The sequence below is a fragment of the Magallana gigas genome, chromosome 3 (assembly GCF_963853765.1).
Source record: "Magallana gigas chromosome 3, xbMagGiga1.1, whole genome shotgun sequence".
Classification (NCBI taxonomy): domain Eukaryota; kingdom Metazoa; phylum Mollusca; class Bivalvia; order Ostreida; family Ostreidae; genus Magallana; species Magallana gigas.
The window spans coordinates 50,932,561-50,952,153 of NC_088855.1; the positions used below are offsets into that span (position 1 = coordinate 50,932,561).

The 19,593-nt window shown below is 33.5% G+C and overlaps 3 protein-coding genes across 5 annotated transcripts; 2 read left to right on the plus strand and 1 right to left on the minus strand.

Annotated features, from left to right (window-relative positions):
- Positions 1-1,280: 1,280 nt before the first annotated feature.
- Positions 1,281-7,287, plus strand: LOC105331050 (flotillin-2). Its single transcript, XM_034480748.2, has 9 exons — positions 1,281-1,440; positions 3,430-3,511; positions 3,911-4,125; positions 4,431-4,663; positions 5,157-5,276; positions 5,562-5,776; positions 6,266-6,449; positions 6,538-6,681; positions 6,777-7,287. The coding sequence occupies exons 1-9, from the start codon at positions 1,392-1,394 to the stop codon at positions 6,807-6,809; spliced, it is 1,275 nt and encodes a 424-aa protein (XP_034336639.2). The 5' UTR covers positions 1,281-1,391; the 3' UTR covers positions 6,810-7,287.
- Positions 7,288-9,748: 2,461 nt separating this feature from the next.
- Arpc3 (actin related protein 2/3 complex, subunit 3, 21kDa) lies at positions 9,749-13,634 on the minus strand. The gene is given in 7 exon segments (NM_001305307.1): positions 9,749-9,811; positions 9,938-10,029; positions 10,436-10,562; positions 11,580-11,648; positions 13,267-13,343; positions 13,443-13,539; positions 13,617-13,634. Coding segments are annotated over 7 exon segments (531 nt in total). The 5' UTR covers positions 13,623-13,634.
- A 251-nt stretch (positions 13,635-13,885) lies between these two features.
- LOC105331015 (GPN-loop GTPase 3) lies at positions 13,886-19,553 on the plus strand. Of its 3 annotated transcripts, none has more exons than XM_011433002.4 (8): positions 13,886-14,041; positions 15,776-15,884; positions 16,811-16,898; positions 17,013-17,092; positions 17,421-17,661; positions 18,127-18,226; positions 18,358-18,486; positions 19,068-19,553. In XM_011433002.4, the coding sequence occupies exons 1-8, from the start codon at positions 13,994-13,996 to the stop codon at positions 19,119-19,121; spliced, it is 849 nt and encodes a 282-aa protein (XP_011431304.1). In that variant the 5' UTR covers positions 13,886-13,993; the 3' UTR covers positions 19,122-19,553. The 3 variants fall into 3 exon arrangements, with proteins under 3 accessions (XP_011431304.1, XP_065936259.1, XP_065936258.1); XM_066080186.1 differs by lacking the exon at positions 13,886-14,041 and adding an exon at positions 14,073-14,212; XM_066080187.1 differs by lacking the exons at positions 16,811-16,898; positions 17,013-17,092.
- Positions 19,554-19,593: the final 40 nt, after the last annotated feature.

Here is a 19,593-nt window from a genome sequence, read left to right on the forward strand (position 1 = left end):
AAACATTTTTTTAAAAATATCTATTTACTCTTTTAAATTATTTAAGCATGTTCCTAATTCCACAAAATTCCACATCTACTGGTTGTTCTGTCCCGGAGTTACCATGGTTACTGTTAGAATATATGTCGAAATCTAAAATCTAAATAGTTAATATACAGACATAAACATGTCCGAAAACTGGATAAAATTTAAAAAATAAATTTATTAATGTTTATTGTAATATGACATGAACAAATTGACATGTGTATCAAAGTAATTTAATTAGTATCAATAAAAAGTACTATATGAAATATCTTAAGTGATATAACTGTCATACTGATCAATGACTATGCAGTATATTTACTTATAATAAATGTTTGGTCTTTTATATTCTAGTTTCCTCAAACAATAAAGTCGTTACTCCTGTTTTTGGCTCAATTGAATTTTTTAATCAATTTCTAGGTTTAACAGTTAACGCGGTTTAAAAATGGGTAAAATAAAAAAAAGTTCAGGTTTGTTTTACGTACATGAGCTCAGTTGTCGGATAGTGGAGTTCATTATTATTGTTCCCGAAGACATAAAATATTGAAAATGAAATTAGTCATCTTAAGTGTATTTCTGTGCATTGCATTAAAAACATTCACTGAAAACCCCTGTCCAAGTGAATTCGTAGTAAATTTATACTGAAGTACACTTTTTAACATGATTGTAACAGGGGTTTTCAGCGATTTTTTTTAATGCAATAACAATTACACAGAAACACACATAAGATAATAATTTGTATCTTCGATACAGGCACGTAGCATCGTTTTTGAAAGTGGGGGGCCAGACCCATCCAAAAAATCTTGACAAGCAAAAAAAGGGAAATTTAAAGTTTTCCAAAAATCTTCAAAATCCTAATCCGGGGGGGGGGGGGGGGGGGTGGTGGTAAACTCAACTATACTTCCAAAAAAAAATTCTTCCCTACAAAAAATTTTTTCCCTCCAAATCATGAAATTCCTAATCCGTGGGGGGGGGGGGGGGGGTAACTTCAATTTGACTACTCATTTCCTAATTTTTAATACCAATTTTTTACTAACTTCCAAAAAAGTGGGGGGGGGGGCCAACTCCTCTATAATTCATTTTTTTATATGTAAATTTTAAAAATTTTGTTGCTGCGAGAAAAAGTGGGGGGCCAGGCCCCCCCTGGCCCCCCCTGATGCTACGTGCCTGCGATAGAAGTAACAAAGAACTCGTCTCCACTCTCCGATAGCCAAGCCCAGTGATTTGTTTCCGTTGGTATTTTTCCGGAGATTAGACCACATCCGCTTGTCTATTACACTGTGCCGATTTCACAATAACCCAAATACTATTGCTATTGCATATATTGCTTAATAACATCATCTTAAGCAATACCCCAGCATTTGTTGAAGATGGGGAACATTAATACAGTTGGGCCAAATGAGGCTCTTGTTATTTCAGGTAAGTTTTTTTTAAAAGCAGTGTGTCTTCGCAGCAACTTCGATAAAGTCAGTTTCCGGTATAATGTTACGGCGACCCAACCCCTTTTAGTCTTATTGTCACGGTCCGTAAAAGCTTTTTATCAGCGATACTAATGCATTGCAGTTTTTATTTTCATTTTTTTAATGTATGCAATATAGACATTTTCAATTAATTCAAACGACGTACAGTATAACATCTGCACATACCCTGCACATGGTACATATATGTACTGTATGTAATATTATATCCTACCACAGTGAAGAATCGACCAAACACGCGTATGTTTCCTTGAAGCAACTGTTAACTTCTCGCCATGTATGCTATTTATTAATATTAACCACCCACTGAGATTAAATCTTTTTTATTTTATACATTAATTTTTGGACCAATTTAATATTACAACTTAATTTGGTATGAAACAACATCTTTATTTTAAAATCCTGCATACTTACATGTGTAAGATAATTATGAACATGTGTAACAGAGACTGATATTCATAGTTACCAGTTAATTTGGGTTATCCACAAGATATTAAATCCACCCTTTTGATGGATTTTGTTGTAACTCAAATTACTCAATAGCTGAAGCTTTAAAGAATGATAAATGTACTATTCTACCACATTAAAGTGGTATTGGACACCTGCATATTGTGACATACTTCCTATTTGAATACAAAAAAATCAAGTGTAATGGGATGGGAGAAATAATGACGGACCAGACTGAGATTCAGCCCAGGCCTCCTGAATCTCTAGTCAGGTGTCAGTGTTTTCCCCAGGCCAATTTTGGCATAGTGGTACATGTACCACCATGCATTGAAGATCCCCGCCATGCATCAGACAGTACCGCCATGCTTCCCACTATGCATACTTATTATAAAGCAAAAATCTTTTTTCCAATGATATCACATCTTGACTGTGATAAGTAGATGTAAAATTGTTGTTATTCCATTCAATCTTCATAAAAACGCTTGTACCCACAGAGAGCATCGCTAACTTCAACATTGATCTCAGCGAGGTGGCACACGTGGTTAATGGTTAAAGGACTTGGCTTATGATTGAGATATATTGAAACTGAGCTTTTTAATCGGTAATAAATGCATAAAAAGAGACGTGATTACTTCTTGTTTTAATATGATGTGCCTTTTTCGACACCTCCGCCATTATCGAATGTTGTAGATTTTCCAAGATCTAAATATAGCACATTGTTTACTTGATGGTGTTAGCTTGGTTGCGATATGCTTGAACTGTTTATTTGCTGTAAAATTATTGGAAACTTGAGAAAATGTACTCAATAAAGAAAAAAACTTAAAGTTAATTGCAAGAAATACACGAAAGCAAAGCGATGTCACATGACTAGACTAGAGAAATCATATAGTATTGATGAAATTGATTGTGTGCACATGTATAGGGACTGACTGCAAAGTTATAATACATCAACCAAATTTAATGAAATTTAAATAATCAAAATATCACGGAAAGTTTTATATAAAGCCAAATTTAAACAAAGAAGATCAACTGTCCAGAATAAGTTGAAGCAGTTTGCTGTAAATGCATTCTGCCTATTTCTTGGTCCGTCATTATTTCTCCCATCCCATTACACAAGTATGATTTTATAATTTTTTTTCCTTCCAGCATAGTTACTAAAAGAATACCGCAACTGGTTAGAGCCTTGACTAGAAATCTGTTAGTCATGAGTTCGAATTCCTCTAAGGCAGCAGGCTTTTACAACTTTAATCTTTGTGAAAATAAAATTTTTGAAACATTATTGGTCAAATATTGTATAATTTAGAAACTCTAAAATGAAAACGTGAAAGTATTATGATTATAGAATTGACATTCACAGGTGTCCCATACCACCTTTTAGATTGAAGTTAATTTTTGGTCATGATGGTTTGTGAATTTTAGAGATGGGTGAAACAAATTTGATAAATATTTACATTAATTTTTTTTACTATTTTTCTGTCATCAGGAGGATGTGGTGGCTCCACAGGAAGAAAGACCATTGTTGGGGGCTGGGGTTGGTCTTGGTGCCTGGTGTCAGATGTCCAGAGGTAAGGCCTTAGTCTCATCGCTTCTCAGGGAAAAAGAGGAATGCACAATTAATTTTTCAAATCTCACAAAATACTGATAACTTGGACAATGGACTCAAAAGGTGAAAATTCTCCATTGCTATGATAAGCTTGTTTTGTTTTTTTTTAACTGAAAGAAGAAACAATTTGCTTGAAATCAAATCCTTTGGATCCAATCTTGTTGATTGCTTCACAAGAATACAGATAATTATTTTCCATATACTTTTCTACAGTATGTCTAGTGCAAATTCCCTTTAATCATAAATTTCCACATTTACAAAAGAAAGAATTATTCTACACCATTTAAGAGTTTTAACTCAAATAGTAAATCATTACCTATCTTAGGCATAATGTTTAACTATTTATGTTTCATTTTTTTAGAATCTCCTTGGAGGTTATGACCTTGAACCCAGTATGTGAGAGCGTGGAGACCTCTGAAGGTGTCCCGGTCACCGTGACAGGTGTGGCTCAGGTGAAAATCATGAAGGAGCCCGAGCTGCTGAAAACCGCCTGTGAACAGTTCTTGGGGAAGAGTGTGGCCCACGTAGAGTCGGTGATTCTACAGACCCTGGAAGGCCATCTCAGGTCCATTCTTGGTATGCTCTACGCATCAATACAATACTCTCTATGGGATGTGTTATTGTAATTTTGAAACAAAATTGTACGTAAACAACCTATCAGAATTCAGTAATTTTGAAAAATGAAACTGCATAGAAACCGTATGATTTGTGAAATGACTAGGTGAGTGTTAATCATTTTTAATGTTGTTACATATCCTTGTATGTGAAATGGCTGACATAGATCATTCTATGCCAGAAGAATGTTGAATGCAATGGATGAAAAGACTATTCCATAATGTATTTTGTACACTCCTATAGAGATGCATTTCCAAATAATTCAGGTACTTTGACCGTGGAAGCAATTTACCAAGACAGAGACCAGTTTGCCCAGCTGGTGAGAGAGGTTGCTTCCCCTGATGTTGGTAAGATGGGGATTGAAGTTCTCAGTTTCACCATAAAGGACATCAACGACAGAGTGGAGTACCTGTCCTCCCTGGGACGAGCCCAGACGGCCAATGTCAAGAGAGACGCAGACATTGGTGTAGCAGAGGCAAACAAGGATGCAGGAATCAGGGTTAGTTTATTAAAGAGCCCAAATCAATTTAGGTTGTAAGCTCTTTCAAATTAATTTTTAAAGGAGGAAAATAATTTATCAGTTAATGAAATGAAATGGTTAAAGTTTGATTTACTGGTAAAAAGAAAATTGTGATGGGTTAAAGAAATAAATTTGATAGCTATAATGTTACACAAATAATAATTGGTTTCAGAAAGTTTATACTTTTAAAATGTGAACTTTATAAAAAGGCGTAAACTGTTTTGATGTAGTGTATGTGAGTAAATATTCTTAAAGCTTTTGAAGTTGATCCTTAAAATTAAGTTTTATGGAAGAAGGTACAGATACATGTAGTAATAAAAATTAGCTTTTAAATAGGGAGAGGTTGTGCAAATAGAATGTCATTCAGATTGATGTACTATATTTGCAAACTATTTACCTAGATTCTTTCAGCCAAGCAAATGGCTCATCAGAAATGAATTATATGTTGAATCATTGATAACTTTTATAACAGGAAGCAGAGTGTGACAAGCAATTGATGGACACCAAGTTTACGGCTGACACAAAGATTGCAGACTCCTCCAGGCAGTACCAGATGATGAAAGCTTCATTTGACATGGAAGTCAATGCCAAGGTGGGAACCTCAGTAATTGTAAACCTGTTGTGTTTGTAGGAAGTACCTGTAAACAGAAAAATATTCGTCCCCATTTTATTTTCACCCCTTTGTTGTCAGCGGACAAATTTCAGACTGGAGAAATTCCAATGTCTCAAATTATATCTTTTAAAACAGAACTGTGTCTGGGTGAATTCAAGATGGGGCAAAACTGTTTGCAAGTGTAGAAGGTCTAAAATTACATGTGGCGAAAAATTACCCAGTATACATTATCATTCGGATGTTATTAAAGTCTCAATATTGTAGAAAGCTGAGGCTGAATTGGCCTATCAGCTTCAAGCAGCCCGTGAGAGGCAGAGTATCAGGCAGGAGGAGATTGAGATTGAGGTGGTGGAGAGGAGGAAGCTCATTGATGTGGAGGAGAAGGAAATCCTCAGGAAGGAGAAGGAACTGATAGCCACTGTCAAAAGACCGGCAGAGGCGCAGGCTTACAAGGTCGAACAGCTGGCTGAAGGTCAGAGGTAAGCAACCTCTCAAATCAAAGGGATGAGGAATGTATGAACTACAGCTGTGTTTGTTGGGATATTCAGACATCCAGTCTTATTGTTTATTGTATTTTTGTGAAATATTGCTCTGTGTTATTGTAGGGTTTGATGTAAGTAAAGTGAGTGCAGAACTTACTTTATCACAAACATTTTAGATTCTTTAGTTTAATACATATATTTATATGAAATTAGGATTATTTGAATATTGATCAAGAAATTGCATTTTTCATCTAGTGCATAATCATGTTTTCATAAAGATAGTGTAGGTTTTGTGATTTTTTTTGAAACAAAAGTATAAGACATGCATGTATATTTTTTTTAACATTTTTTTTTTATTCAGAATGAGTTAGTTTTGCAATGACACACACTTGCTCCAATGGTCATTTTCATTGACATGTTATAGTAAGACAGATGATTCATTGTAAATTACCATAAATAGATTTTAAAACAATTCACACATTTTAGGAAACAAACAGTGGAGGCTGCCCATGCTGAGGCTGAGAGGATCCGTTTGATTGGTGGATCAGAGGCCGGAGCCATCGAATGTGTGGGCAAGGCTGAAGCAGAAAAGATGAGACTGAAGGCTTCAGCTTACAAACAGTATGGAGAAGCTGCCATGTTGTCTCTGGTTCTGGAGACTTTGCCAAAGGTCAGAAGTGTATTATTCTCAATGTACATCATATTAACACAATGAAATCAGGAGCAACATGAAAGAGACCTGTACTTTCTTTTTATAGATTGCTGCTGAGGTTGCCGCTCCTCTGTCCAAGACTGATACTATAGTGATGGTCGGGGACGACAGAACCACCAGTGAAGTGAGCCGCTTAGTGAGTCAGCTACCTCCTGCTGTCCAGGCCCTCACAGGGGTTGACCTCTCTAAGGTCAGTAACAAACTGAAGTCTTAAAACTTAAAAAAAAAAAAAAAACTGCAAATGCACCAAAATCTTGTATCATCAAATATTTATTTTATTTACAGGTTGTTGGGAAAATCCCCGGTGCCACATCCTAGAACAAGTGTGGTGTTATTCTAAACTCTGCATGCTTTTTTAATGGGACATATAGATTCCATTGTGAACATTGTGTTACTGTTTGTGTAGATTTATTTTACACTTGCTGATATCTTAAACTCAAATCCATTAATAGCAGCATCTACCATCATAGTCTTGTAAAGTTTATACACCCATCAGATAACTAAAGATTATATCACGTACCATTTAGATACAGCCTACTTTTCATCATTTACTAGTCATTATCATTTTTTTAATTAATTGAAAAGTAACAGTAATTTACCAATAATAGAAAAAATTATATAACAATGGAATTTCAAAAGCTATGTGTTGCTCAAATATATAGATATATAGAAAATGGAATGCCTTAAATCACATTTGTTAAAGATATCAATCACTGTCTGTTTAGTACATTGACATGCACCGGTGCATTGTACTTGTATGTAACGGTACAATATTTTACCCATGCGTTTAACAAAATTGTTTTTTTTAAAAGGGTTAGTGAAAATGAATTTTGGTTTGTATTGGACAGATTACCATTGTTACGCAACAGCAGTGATGGCTATTGCAACAAGGTATTGCCCTGCTGCTACACAGGATTAAGAGATGAGAACTTATTATCTTAACTGGCAGCTAAACGTCCTTCTTGTATTTTAAGTTACCAGAAAACCTAAATGTTGTTTTACTAAATCACTTTACATGTTTTATTTGGTAATGAATCTTTTTATGTTACTTTTTTAAATTGTTCTTATTGGCATTACCACAATTGAATTGAACAACTGCACTATCAGAGGTCTATTCACAAAATACAGTATAGCTTTTATTGTTCTTGCTTGTTTTTTCAGAAAAATGCAAATAAAAAAAATAATTTGTGTCAGACTGACCAATTGCCATAATCATCTCAAAAATAACCTTCAGTTTTAAATTCAAAATTTGAATTGTTCAATTGTTGGTACACACTGTTCCATTTTTGGAACTCCATATACATGTAGCTTTTGTGTAAAGTATTGATATTTTAAAGATACTATGTTTGTATTAGAACATCTTTGTTTTCCCACCCATAGTATGTTTATCATTTAATTAGCAATATTATTCAGCAAATTAGGAAAGCTGATTGTGTATTTATTCTGGTTATCAATGTACTTTGTACTTATATGTGTACCTTGGAAATAAATTTGAAAAATACGTACTGTTATGGATACAACTACTGTATATCTTAAATCCAATTAAACCATGCCCCTTGATGCTCTTCAGTAGATCGCAGCAATGTACTGGATAGGATAAATAGATCTTTTAAATAATCCTATTCTTGATAAAGCACCTATAATTTATGTAGACAAATTTCTTTCCCCTCTGTTTGTAACCCTTCAGACCTCAGGTAATGATGATTAAAATAGCTTCACAAGCTGCAGCCTTCATTTGTGTCTCCAGAAATTTTTAATATTTACTCCTGAACAGATTGTTCAAGAGAGCTTTTACTGATCACCTGTTGTTTACCCGTCTGTCCATCTGTAATTTTTTCCACATTTTTTACTTTTTCTGTATAACCACTGGGGCATATTTAACCAAACTGAACAATAAAAATAGGGTGTAAATCTGAAAAACCACTGCACCGGAAATGCCAATTCATACACCAAAGCTTGTATACATGTATATAATGAAGATTTTAATTTGTTAAAATTGTGACCCCCGGACTAATACTAGGCCCCCCAAGAGGGGCTAAGTTTACATAGAAATATATAGGGAAAATGTTTATAAATCTTCACAAAAACCACTATGCTACAATTTGTGAGATTACCTTGCAGCTTCCTCAGATAGTATAAATTCTAAATTGTTAAATTTGTGACCTCAGGACTAAAACTGGGTCACCAAGAGGGGTTCCAAGTGTAATGTAGAAGTATATAGGGAAAATGTTTATAAATCTGCTGCACAAGAACTACAATTTGTGATATTACAATTAATGCAAGCGTCCTAAAATATTTTAGATTTTAAATTGTTTAAATATGCTTTGTTTATGTGAAGACTGAGCCATAGGAGAGAGTTTACTTTTTTGGCATGATCTGAAAAGACGTTGAACCCTTCAACTAATACTTCATTCATGGTCAAAGCCCAAAGGCACTCTGAGTTAAGTTTGAGCCTGATTAGTCCAATGTTAGAGAATATATGGTCCTGACAAGGATTTTTCACATAAATCATCTGTGACCTATGCATGAGCCAGATCGGGCTTTTAAGGGGAAAGAAGATATGCTCCAAACAATGAAATCTCAGACGAACAGACAGATGAATGGACAGACTGATCACAATCGGTCACCTGCAGATTGGAGCCCTAATAATTACCTTGTGCCACGTTTGGATAAAATATGGTTCTGCCGCTTATATTCATATATTACTTGACCATCGCACAAGGCAGAGAGTCTTCATATTCTTTGAGGAAAGTGTGTAATTCATAAAATACAATGTGCTTTCATCATTATTCAATTCTTAAAATATTATTGTTATGAGTTTATCAAATGTTCATTACATCACTTTTAAAAGTAGGAGCACTGTCCATGGATTTGGGTGTCTTCATGACAAGGTAGGGCCACTTTACATGCCCATAAATGTTGATGAAACTTAGCAAGTACATGTACTATACATGGAATTAAAAGAATTCAGTTAAAAATGAGCAAAACATAAAAAAGTAGTACGTGTACATGTTATCAAATATTTTATTACAATATTATTCATGCATCATTTTTTAATACTCATGACTTCAAGTTTGACAAAGAACAATGATACATTAACTGAAAGATGTATGGGATGAATATTGTGAAATATACAATGTTTATACTTTTTGCTAACTCTGAAGGGAACCATACACACATTCATACATGTACAAATTAAAAAGATAACCTTTAATTCATATCAATAAATCCAGTTACTGGATAACAAGTCTCTTGATTCACATTCCAGGGGAGGAGAGACTTTTCTCCATAAACTTTCTTTTAGCAAAACACAGCCACCACTGCAAAATAACAAAATATTGGGACATAATTCTAAAAACCTTTTTCCTTGTTTAATGTTTTAATACTCAACTTGTGTTTGAAATAACAATTTAGCTGTTATCTCTCAGACTAAAATTTATCCATACCTTGCTTGGCTTATCGTCTTGCTCGAACACCTTCTCTACCATTCTCAAGCCTGTTTCTTGTCTTATCTGTAGGAGGTAGTTTCTCATGGTATCTGGTATTGAAATAAGACCATTTAGTCATAGAGAAATTGTGCTTACACAAGTTCATGTTTTGAACAATTTATTGACTTGATTCAAGTCATGTTTACCGGTAGTAGCAATTGCATTTTTTAGGCAAATCAATGCTAGTACACCCTAACATTTGTGAGTATGTATCATATAATATACTTTGGAATTACTTAAATGGGAGACAATTTTTAGATCTTGACAATTTTTTAAACAGGTTTTATGTAAATAAAAATAAAATAGTGAAAAAATTGTTTTTCATAATAACTTTGAGTGTAAATTCAATAACAGGGGAGCAGCAAGAAAATCCACACAAACTGAGCAATAACAATCAAACTTATTGTAAACAATTTACAAATTTACGTCAAAAGTATGTACACAACATGATCTCACCTTCCTCTGCCCTGTTGGCTGGCTTTGTAAACATTGCATTAAGAGGAAACTTCGGCTCTCCAGGAATAGGGAAATTAATCAAACCTAATGTGTACATTTCTTTACTGCCAGCAGATTTTGTGGAACACTAATAGAAAAAAAATAGGCAATAATTTTTCAGTTCTCAGGTTTATAGGTGCCACTGTATCAAAGAAAGATTAACTTTTATTTTTCAATTACAATGTTCACAGCTTCATGAACACTTGAATGTTAACTGTACAGTTACAATTGTGATACAGAGCCTAGAGTTCTTTGTATTAACTCTTTTTCTTTTTACTGACGCTTAATATTAAAATTCTAGACAAGCAGTTGGAATAGTTTAGTAAAATGGAAAGATTTCATTTGTAAATTTTTAGCTCAAATTATGACTATTCAATTTAAGAAGTATTTTATTTAAGTTTATATATATATACACTGAATGGGAAAGAACAGCAGGCAAAACGCCTATATAATTATGTCCTCTCCTATCGTCAACTGAAGGTATATATAAATACATGTACATGTATTACCGGCCATTATATATTTTTTACCTAGAATATACTAACATTTGAATTTTGTACAATAAGTTAATATTATAAATAATGTTGGAAACAAAGATACAACAACAAAATTAAAAAAAAAACAATAGAAAAGTAACGGGTACAGATTAATTGCTAGGAAAAAAAATTTAGGGGAAGAGAAGAAAGAATGAAAAGAAACAAAAAATTGATAGCATTTTTAGGACAAACACAGATTAAAAGCTAAAGAGGGAAGAACAAATACAACTGTACAACAAAAAAAATGAAGATGAATAAAGTCAATGTTACCCATTTTGATACATATTATATTTATGGTACACATGTACTAGTTTAAAAGGCTTACTTTAATCTGTTTGAAGTTTCGATAAAGAAATGAATTTTATCAAATAACAGTAAATCATTTTGGAATGTAAATTTTCACTTCCAATTTGTAATAGGTATGATATTGTCATTCACATCCTTAAATTAAAAAAAAATATGACTGTGCCCTTTTAGCTGGATGAAATTAACTTCATAAAATTATAGATCTCATAACAAAATAACCCTCTATTAAAACAATAAATCCAATCATTGTTGAGATTTATTACCTTTTGTAACTTTTTGAGACATTCTGTGATGTACAAGGTAATGTATATGAGAGTTCTATCAGCTTCACTCTGAAAGAAACAATTCATTTATTGTAGATCAATGCAACTACATGTAATGAGGCGTTGATGAAATATCCATACTATATTGATCTGTGACAAGAAATCAGGCAACAATTAATTACAGTTGTCAATGCTGATTTCATATCTTGCAACACCACTCAATTTAAGTTTACATTATGAGAAGTTTGTTCTTAGCATGATTATTCAATGTATGTAGCTTGCACATATATTTGGATTAAGACGTTCCTCTAAAGGGAGGTAATGTTAAATATATGCAGCTTGTAATAGCACGTATAAGTGCATATTCAATTGATAAAATGTCAGCATATTTTGAAAGACATGCATTTTAATAAATAAACATCTATGTCATTATATAATCTATGCAATTATAAAGTCTACCATACTAAGCAGGGCCATCAATTGAGAATGGATGACCCACATGAATTAACATACAAATAAAATACAATCTTTGATTACTCGAAAGTCATGATGTCCCCAGGTGGCATGACCTACATACCATATTGAATGCCCTATGAAACAAGGAATAAGAATATTTATGGTTAAAGGGTGGGGAACTCAACAGTTTTCAACATATTTGAGCTCTTCCTGCTTCAGGGACCACCCCTTACAATCTTGACCTGCATACCATTTGACGCCTCATGGCACAAGGAACAAGAATATAATGTAACAGATGTTAATGAAAAGTTGCAATCTTTTACCTTAATGTTTTTGAGGATATATTAAGTACATATCAAATACAAGTACTAGTATATGCAAAGAATTTGTTTTCAAAAATAAAACATTCTACCAATCCGACTTCTAGCTATCAGCAATCTAAATCCTAATGAAATCTAAAAAGTTTGCAAATTGTTTCCCTGTAGATTTACTATTTTAGAAAAAAAATCTTACTTTAACATGTTTGTAACAACCCTATCTTGGTATAAAAAGGAAGTAAATTTGTGTTTTGTGTGTCGACTCTGAAATACAAAATATTTAAATAACCAATATAAAGACATGCCTATTCTACTAAAAAAGTTGATCAGAACTTTGACAATCAGTCAGGATTGTCAGCGGATGCATTACTTTGAGCAAAAATAGTGAGGGCCATCCATACTGGGTCCAAGTTATATTTGTTATTCACTGACAAGATGAGCAGCAATATCATTGCTAATTATCATGGATATTTCAACTTCGAAATCTGCACTTAATGTTGAAATACTGCTGAATAAAAAAACACACCCATAGTTATTTAAAAGGTAACATAATTTCAAAAAAAAAAATTAGATTTTTCAAACTATAGCTGTTCAGTGTTAGTTTTTTTTTTATTGAAAGACAATCAATGTTGTTTTCTTTTGACTATATTGAATTAATTGTCAATACTGCTTGGATGCCCCCTTGCTGGCAAGGGGGAAGAAACATATTTTTTTTAACAGAGACACTTGTTTTAGACTGTGATAAAAATTAGAAATTGGTTGTACTGGTGTGCAGAAAATTCATTTGTACTGTACAGTAGCAAAAAAACCCTCTAAACTCAGTTGAACTATTTATCATTTCATCATTGTGGACAAATTGATATAATAGTTAATTAAATAAACATATTATACAAAGTCAAGCATTTAGCTCTTACCTTTATTTCATAATTCCTGAAGAAGATGTTTGCTTTGAAGTAATAAATAGCCTCGTCAATAATATCAAAATCTGATGCTAAAAAAAATAATACAGTAAATCCATTACTTAACAAATTAAACAAAGAGGATATTGAAATATTTCATTCGATTTAACAAAGTCAAAATATATCCTTACCATCTCTTGGAGCAGGACCTTTGTAAGTGGTTCTTAAAGGCATCAAAGCCATATTTCCTACCAGTTTAGGAGGTTCTGTGAACTTTGAGTGATAGGCCTGAAAGTAAGGACAAATCATAAGTTAACATGTTCTATATTACTTTTATCAAATACATATTATCAAATGTAACATACCGGCATAATTAGTTTCTGTCAAGTCTCAATAAAAATATTTGTTTCCCTGTCAAACCCGTCAATATCCCTGTTCCACCTTCTTCCGCATAGGTCCGCTAATATCAATGAAAAAATAAATATCACTCACAATATGGGCATCAGAAACATAGGCCATATAGATAACAAATTCAATATTAAACTACATCAATAAGAGATAGGTAATAAATATTAATTTAGTTTTTTAACCTCTGTTGGAAAATGAATTTTTATTCATTATAACTTACACAAGCGACAGAGACTTTAACTTGATCAGCTATGCGCTTTATGAAGCTATATTTTTAGAAGTCATAGTAGGATCGAAAGTGACATCGAATTCTTAGAAACTAACTTGGATCATCATGCCGCGATATGGACAGCTTGTTATGGGCCCAGCAGGTAGTGGTAAGGTAAGATAAACACAACTAAACAGCCAGATATTGTGTGCTTGATTTCGGCCCATGGAAAACTAGATAACTCGGTACCTGGTAAAATCGCCACCAATGAAGATTGTACAGGTGTTGTAATCTGTTTTACGATGCGACTGTTGGGGCGAACGCATTTGATTTAAATACACACAGGTACATATTTTTCATAATGAATTACAGCGTTGTTTATTTTAATCAGCTAAATATTTCAACATCTTTTTAATGAATGATGTTCTTAAAATACTTTGTTACCTATTCTCAAGAAAACGTGACATTAGTATCCATTTGCAGTTTACCAGGTATTGTTAGTAAGATTCTGATATACTTCAGAGGGAGCAATAGTTCAATTTTTTTCTTTGCCCAGGCATTGTCGCAGTGCTTGCTGGCGCTTCAAACCGATGGGCTGTGCTTGCTGTAATTGACACTTGGTTAATTCGTATCTAGTAATTGTGTACAGATAGGATCATTTGCAAAAGCTCAACAGCAATTAGGCCTAACAAAAAAAATGGTTTGTTTCCACTTTCATGCTGAAAAAAAGTAGGGTCGGTCTGTCGGATTTTTTTTTTTTTTCAAATATTTTTTTCCCTTTAATATTGCAGTATCCATACATGCCGGTTAGATACTGACACTGCTGAATGGTATAAAATGAGAAATACTTTTAATATCATTCCTGACTATTAAGCTGGTCTTAAGAAAACACAACAATGATATTATATATCAGATACTTCCTCTGCCAACGATGAGAGCATTATTAAAATGTACAACACATGGAAACATACAGCCATTTTGAAACAAAACGTTTGAGTTACACTGATTTGAGAAGAGTAACTGCTTCAAGCGTTTTTGTGACCAAAATATTGAGTAATTTTTTTTCCAAATCGGTTAAAAACGAAAATAAACGATTTTCCATCAAAAATCCTTAAAAAAAGTTTTGAGTCGGGGGGTAAAAGCTAGGGTCGGTCGGGAAAGCGGAAACAAACACTTTTTTTTCTTAGGCCTTAGGGAAAACCATAATGCCTTCATGCTGTCACTCTACACGCCATTGCATTCGTCAAGACTGAAAATTTTTGACAGACATCTCCGAAAGAGAGACGTCTGTCGAAAATTTTCAGTCTCGACGAATCTCACTGAGATTAGCCATAGCACTGACACAAGTTTGCAGTTTATAAAATGCATCACAACACAACATAGGCTGTCACACAACATGCACATGCTGTCATGCTAAAAAAAAACTCACAAAAATTACCATTGTGATGTCACCTGATATGCCATTGCACCAATACAACTTCATGTACTGCAGCAATGCTTTAAAACAACTTCATATAATCAACTGTCACGCTAACAACACTTCACCAAACTAGCCAATGCTTTGTTATACAGCATACTGTCACATGCTATTGTTCTAACACATTAAAATTAACAACACGCACCATAAGTTGTGTGAAGTGTTAGTTTGACTCTTTGTTGTGTAAATTAGGTTAGCTTAATGAAGAGTGAGTAAAGTTTGTTAGTGGGATGGCAAGTTGTGTGAAAGGAATACTGTAAGTTTTAATGTGCTGTTCCCTGTTTGGTTTTTTCAATGCATGGTGCTAGGTTCCTTGTTTCATGCAAGCACTTAATTCTGCAAATCAGCCCTTTTTGTATCAAATTACAAAAAAATCTTCTTGTAAAATGCATGTGATCAACTGTTTTTGTTTTCTTTCTATTTGCTTTTAGTCAACCTACTGCAGTAACATGGTAAAGCATGCTGAAATGTTGAAGAGAACAATCCATGTGGTGAACCTGGACCCTGCAGCCGAGTACTTTGATTATCCTGTTCTTGCTGGTATGTTACATACTTTTATAAGCGTTTAAGGGATGTAACAGACTAATAGCTTTCTTCCAAACGGTATACGGTGATAAATAAAAAGATGCAATCACCTGTGGGTGTCCGAAGATGTTGATGAAACTGAAATATAACTTTAAGTAATTTTAATTTTTGATTTGTCAATAAAATCAATGTAAGAAAGTGTATGAGGCATGAAGGACTGACTGTGTGTTCCCAGTGATTAAAAAGGCTGGATAGTAAAAAAAAGAAGTAACCATTAGCTCTACATAAAATTTTAAGATATAATTGGCTTGGTAATAAACTATTATTTTATAAAGAAAAAGACTGTACCGGTACATTTTAGCTTTTAGGTATTTTCCTTAGAATAATACAGTCTAAAAATCACTACAACCATCGAGTCATCGTAAGTTCCAAAAGTATAAAAACTTATAACTATTAATTGTAATAAATATACCCGGTACATGCTTTCTTTACTTTCTTCTTCATGCCCTTTTTACTGGGAAGATTTATTTTATAATAGAATAATGGTAAGGTTTTGCAATACAGCTTTCTTATTGATGAAGATTTCAATACATGAATTTAGATTATTGCAGCAATTTATATTGACCTTTAGTAAAAAAAAAAAAAAAAAAAAAAAAAGGGTTATAAGATGCATTTGCTGCATTTAGAAATATGAATATTAAATCCATTGGAATCCCTAATTTGAATGGCTTATGAAGATCAGTGATATCTCTTTTTAACTATGCTTGTAGTACTAGTTGCAACTTATTCTATCTGAATAATTTTGGTAACCCCCCCCCCCCCCCCTTACACACCCAATAAAAAAAAACCCACTGAAAAAAGGTCTGAGTTCTCAAGAATACTATACATTGAAGGATAGATGAAATTAACTTGTACAGTGTACATGTGTTTATATTTCATAGATATTCGAGAACTCATACACTTAGATGATGCCATGGAGGATGAGTCTTTGAGATTTGGTCCAAATGGGGGTCTTGTGTTCTGTATGGAGTAAGTCTGCCATATTAAAAGTCAGCTTAGTTTTTCAAGATCAATTATTACTGTACATGTATTAACTATTAATAAATATATAGTTGTTATTTACCAATCTCAATTTGTTTAAAGATACTTAGCACAAAATTTTGACTGGCTACAAGAACAACTGGAAGAAGTTGAAGATGACTACATTATATTTGACTGTCCAGGTATATTCATTTTCACTTCATCCTATTTGCCTTAGTATTGTAGACTCTAAATGGCTTTTAACTAAACACAGTTACATGTAGCAGAAGTAAATGTCTATACATACACAGAGCTCTGCAGTGTAAATGAGTGTTTTTCGAGTAAAATCAAAAACGTCATATTCATTATTGCTATTTTTATTATTCACATCGTAGGAACCCACAGGTTTTCTCTCTGGTACAATGCTTCCACGGGTTTTCTATCCGTAACACTGCTTTCAAGCAGTGTAACAGATAGAAAACCTGTGGGTTCCGATGATGATTATTCATGACAGCATCGCTTTGGTTGTAGGTCAGATTGAATTATACACACATATCCCTGTGATGCGACAGCTTGTTGAAACTCTACAGAAATGGGACTTCCGAATTTGTGGTGTATTTTTAGTGGACTCTCAGTTTATGATTGAGCCATCCAAGTTCATATCAGGAATTCTTACTGCTTTATCCACAATGGTTAACCTGGAAATCCCCCATGTGAATGTCATGACGAAAATAGATCTACTTAGTAAAAAGGCCAAAAAGGAGCTTGAAAGGTTAGGATATATTTGTTATGGTTTAGTTAAAAGTTTAAATGTAATACTTAATTAACAGAAACACACTGTCAGTCTTCCAAATATATGTACCATACTTACTGACATAAATTTTCTTTGTGGAAATAAACTTGTCTGTCCAACGTCCATGTTTGGTCCTCAAGTTTTTAAAAAGTAAAATATATTACTGGGAAAATCTTTGATCTGAGACATTGGGGGGGGGGGTATTTCTTCTTTAGACAGCTCTAGATTGTCTTTGAAATATTCATTTTTGACCTTTACTAAATATCTTTAATCTTTAGCCTCTCTCTGAGAGAGAGAGAGAGAGAGAGAGAGAGAGAGAAATCAGAGGTGAGTGTGTGTATGTATCGGCTGAAAATTAAGTTCAACATATTAAATTGATAGAAGGTTGGTTCCTGTCCTGGCAGTGTTTCATTTTGAGTCATTTTGTTAACATATATCTTTCAGATACTTGGAGCCAGAACTACCCATACTACTGGCAGAGGAGTTTGATGACAGCAGATTGAGTCAAAAGTTTAAGAAGCTAAATAGCTCAATTGCAAAAATGGTAAGTTTTAAATGAAGGGAAGAAATAAAACTGGTCTCTGTCTTTGAATTTGGTGTAAAAGGGGGAAGTTTCTTGGTAAAATTGAACTTTGATGTTCATGTTTCATACTTTGTTTCTTTATTTTATTACAGATAGATGACTATAGTTTGGTGAAGTTTCTACCAATGGACATCAGTGATGAGGATACCATCAATGATGTACTTATTCAGATAGACACAGCCATTCAATATGGGGAAGATTTTGAACCAAAAGAGATCCCGGTAAGAGACATTTTACTTTACAATTAACAGACTGAGTAAGCTTTATTCTTAATAAAATAAATGTAAATAATTATTTCACCACCAAATGTTAAAAAGTTACAAGGTTTCATATATAAAGCCTCTGCTGTTGCTTTAAAATGTCAAGGAGCAAATAAAACAAAGAATTGTCTCACCCCCCCCCCCCCCCCCCCCAAAAAAAAAAATAATAATTGCAGTATGTGAAATAAACCCCAAGGTTATACGGCACTTGTCTTACAAAAGATATTAACTTTCCAATGATCTTGAGGCAAGGCAGTCCTAATGTATATTATAAATTGTGCATGTATTTGAAATGCCTATTACCATATCCTCAGTTTGTTATCCAACATTTTGAAGTTATCACCTATCCCTCTTTCATTTTCATCTAGTACAGACACAAATTTTGAGTTTAATGTAGATTTCATCTATCCATTTTAAATTGCATGCAAATGTTATCTCATTAAGAAGTGGGGTTTATTTCCACATGATTGTACAAAATTTGCAATTTAGGATTGAGGAGAATTTCTGAGTAATGAGGAGTTATCACTGTCCTTGTATTGTAGGACATGTTGGACCCAGAGGAGGGTGGGGACCCGGACAGCGGATTTGACGGGTGATCACAATATCTGATCACCTGGGCAGGTACACTTTGGTAGACAAGAACCAATAGCTGGCCTCAGAGGTTCTCTATACAGTGGCAGGAACTGACGTAACAAGTTTGTGAGGTGTTTTGAGGAGGAATGCTACCACAAAGAAATCAGGAAATCCTGACAAGAAAGTGGATCTTTGACCAAAACACCTTAAGTTTCACTAACATTAGTTTGTTGTTATATGTTTACAGGAATACTATATTTCTGGGATCCATTTTTCATATACACATACAGGTGTATATTCACATGTACAAATGAACAGTGTTATAAAAATATATGTACTGAATTAAAGTTTTGAAATGTTTGACTGTACAGCTTTCTACATTGTACATTTTATTCAATGGTAATAATTGTTACATCAATTGGATTAAAATTGTAGTTCTTAAATTTTTAATCAAGTATGAATGTGTACATTTTTATTATTTCTGGGAGTGGGTTT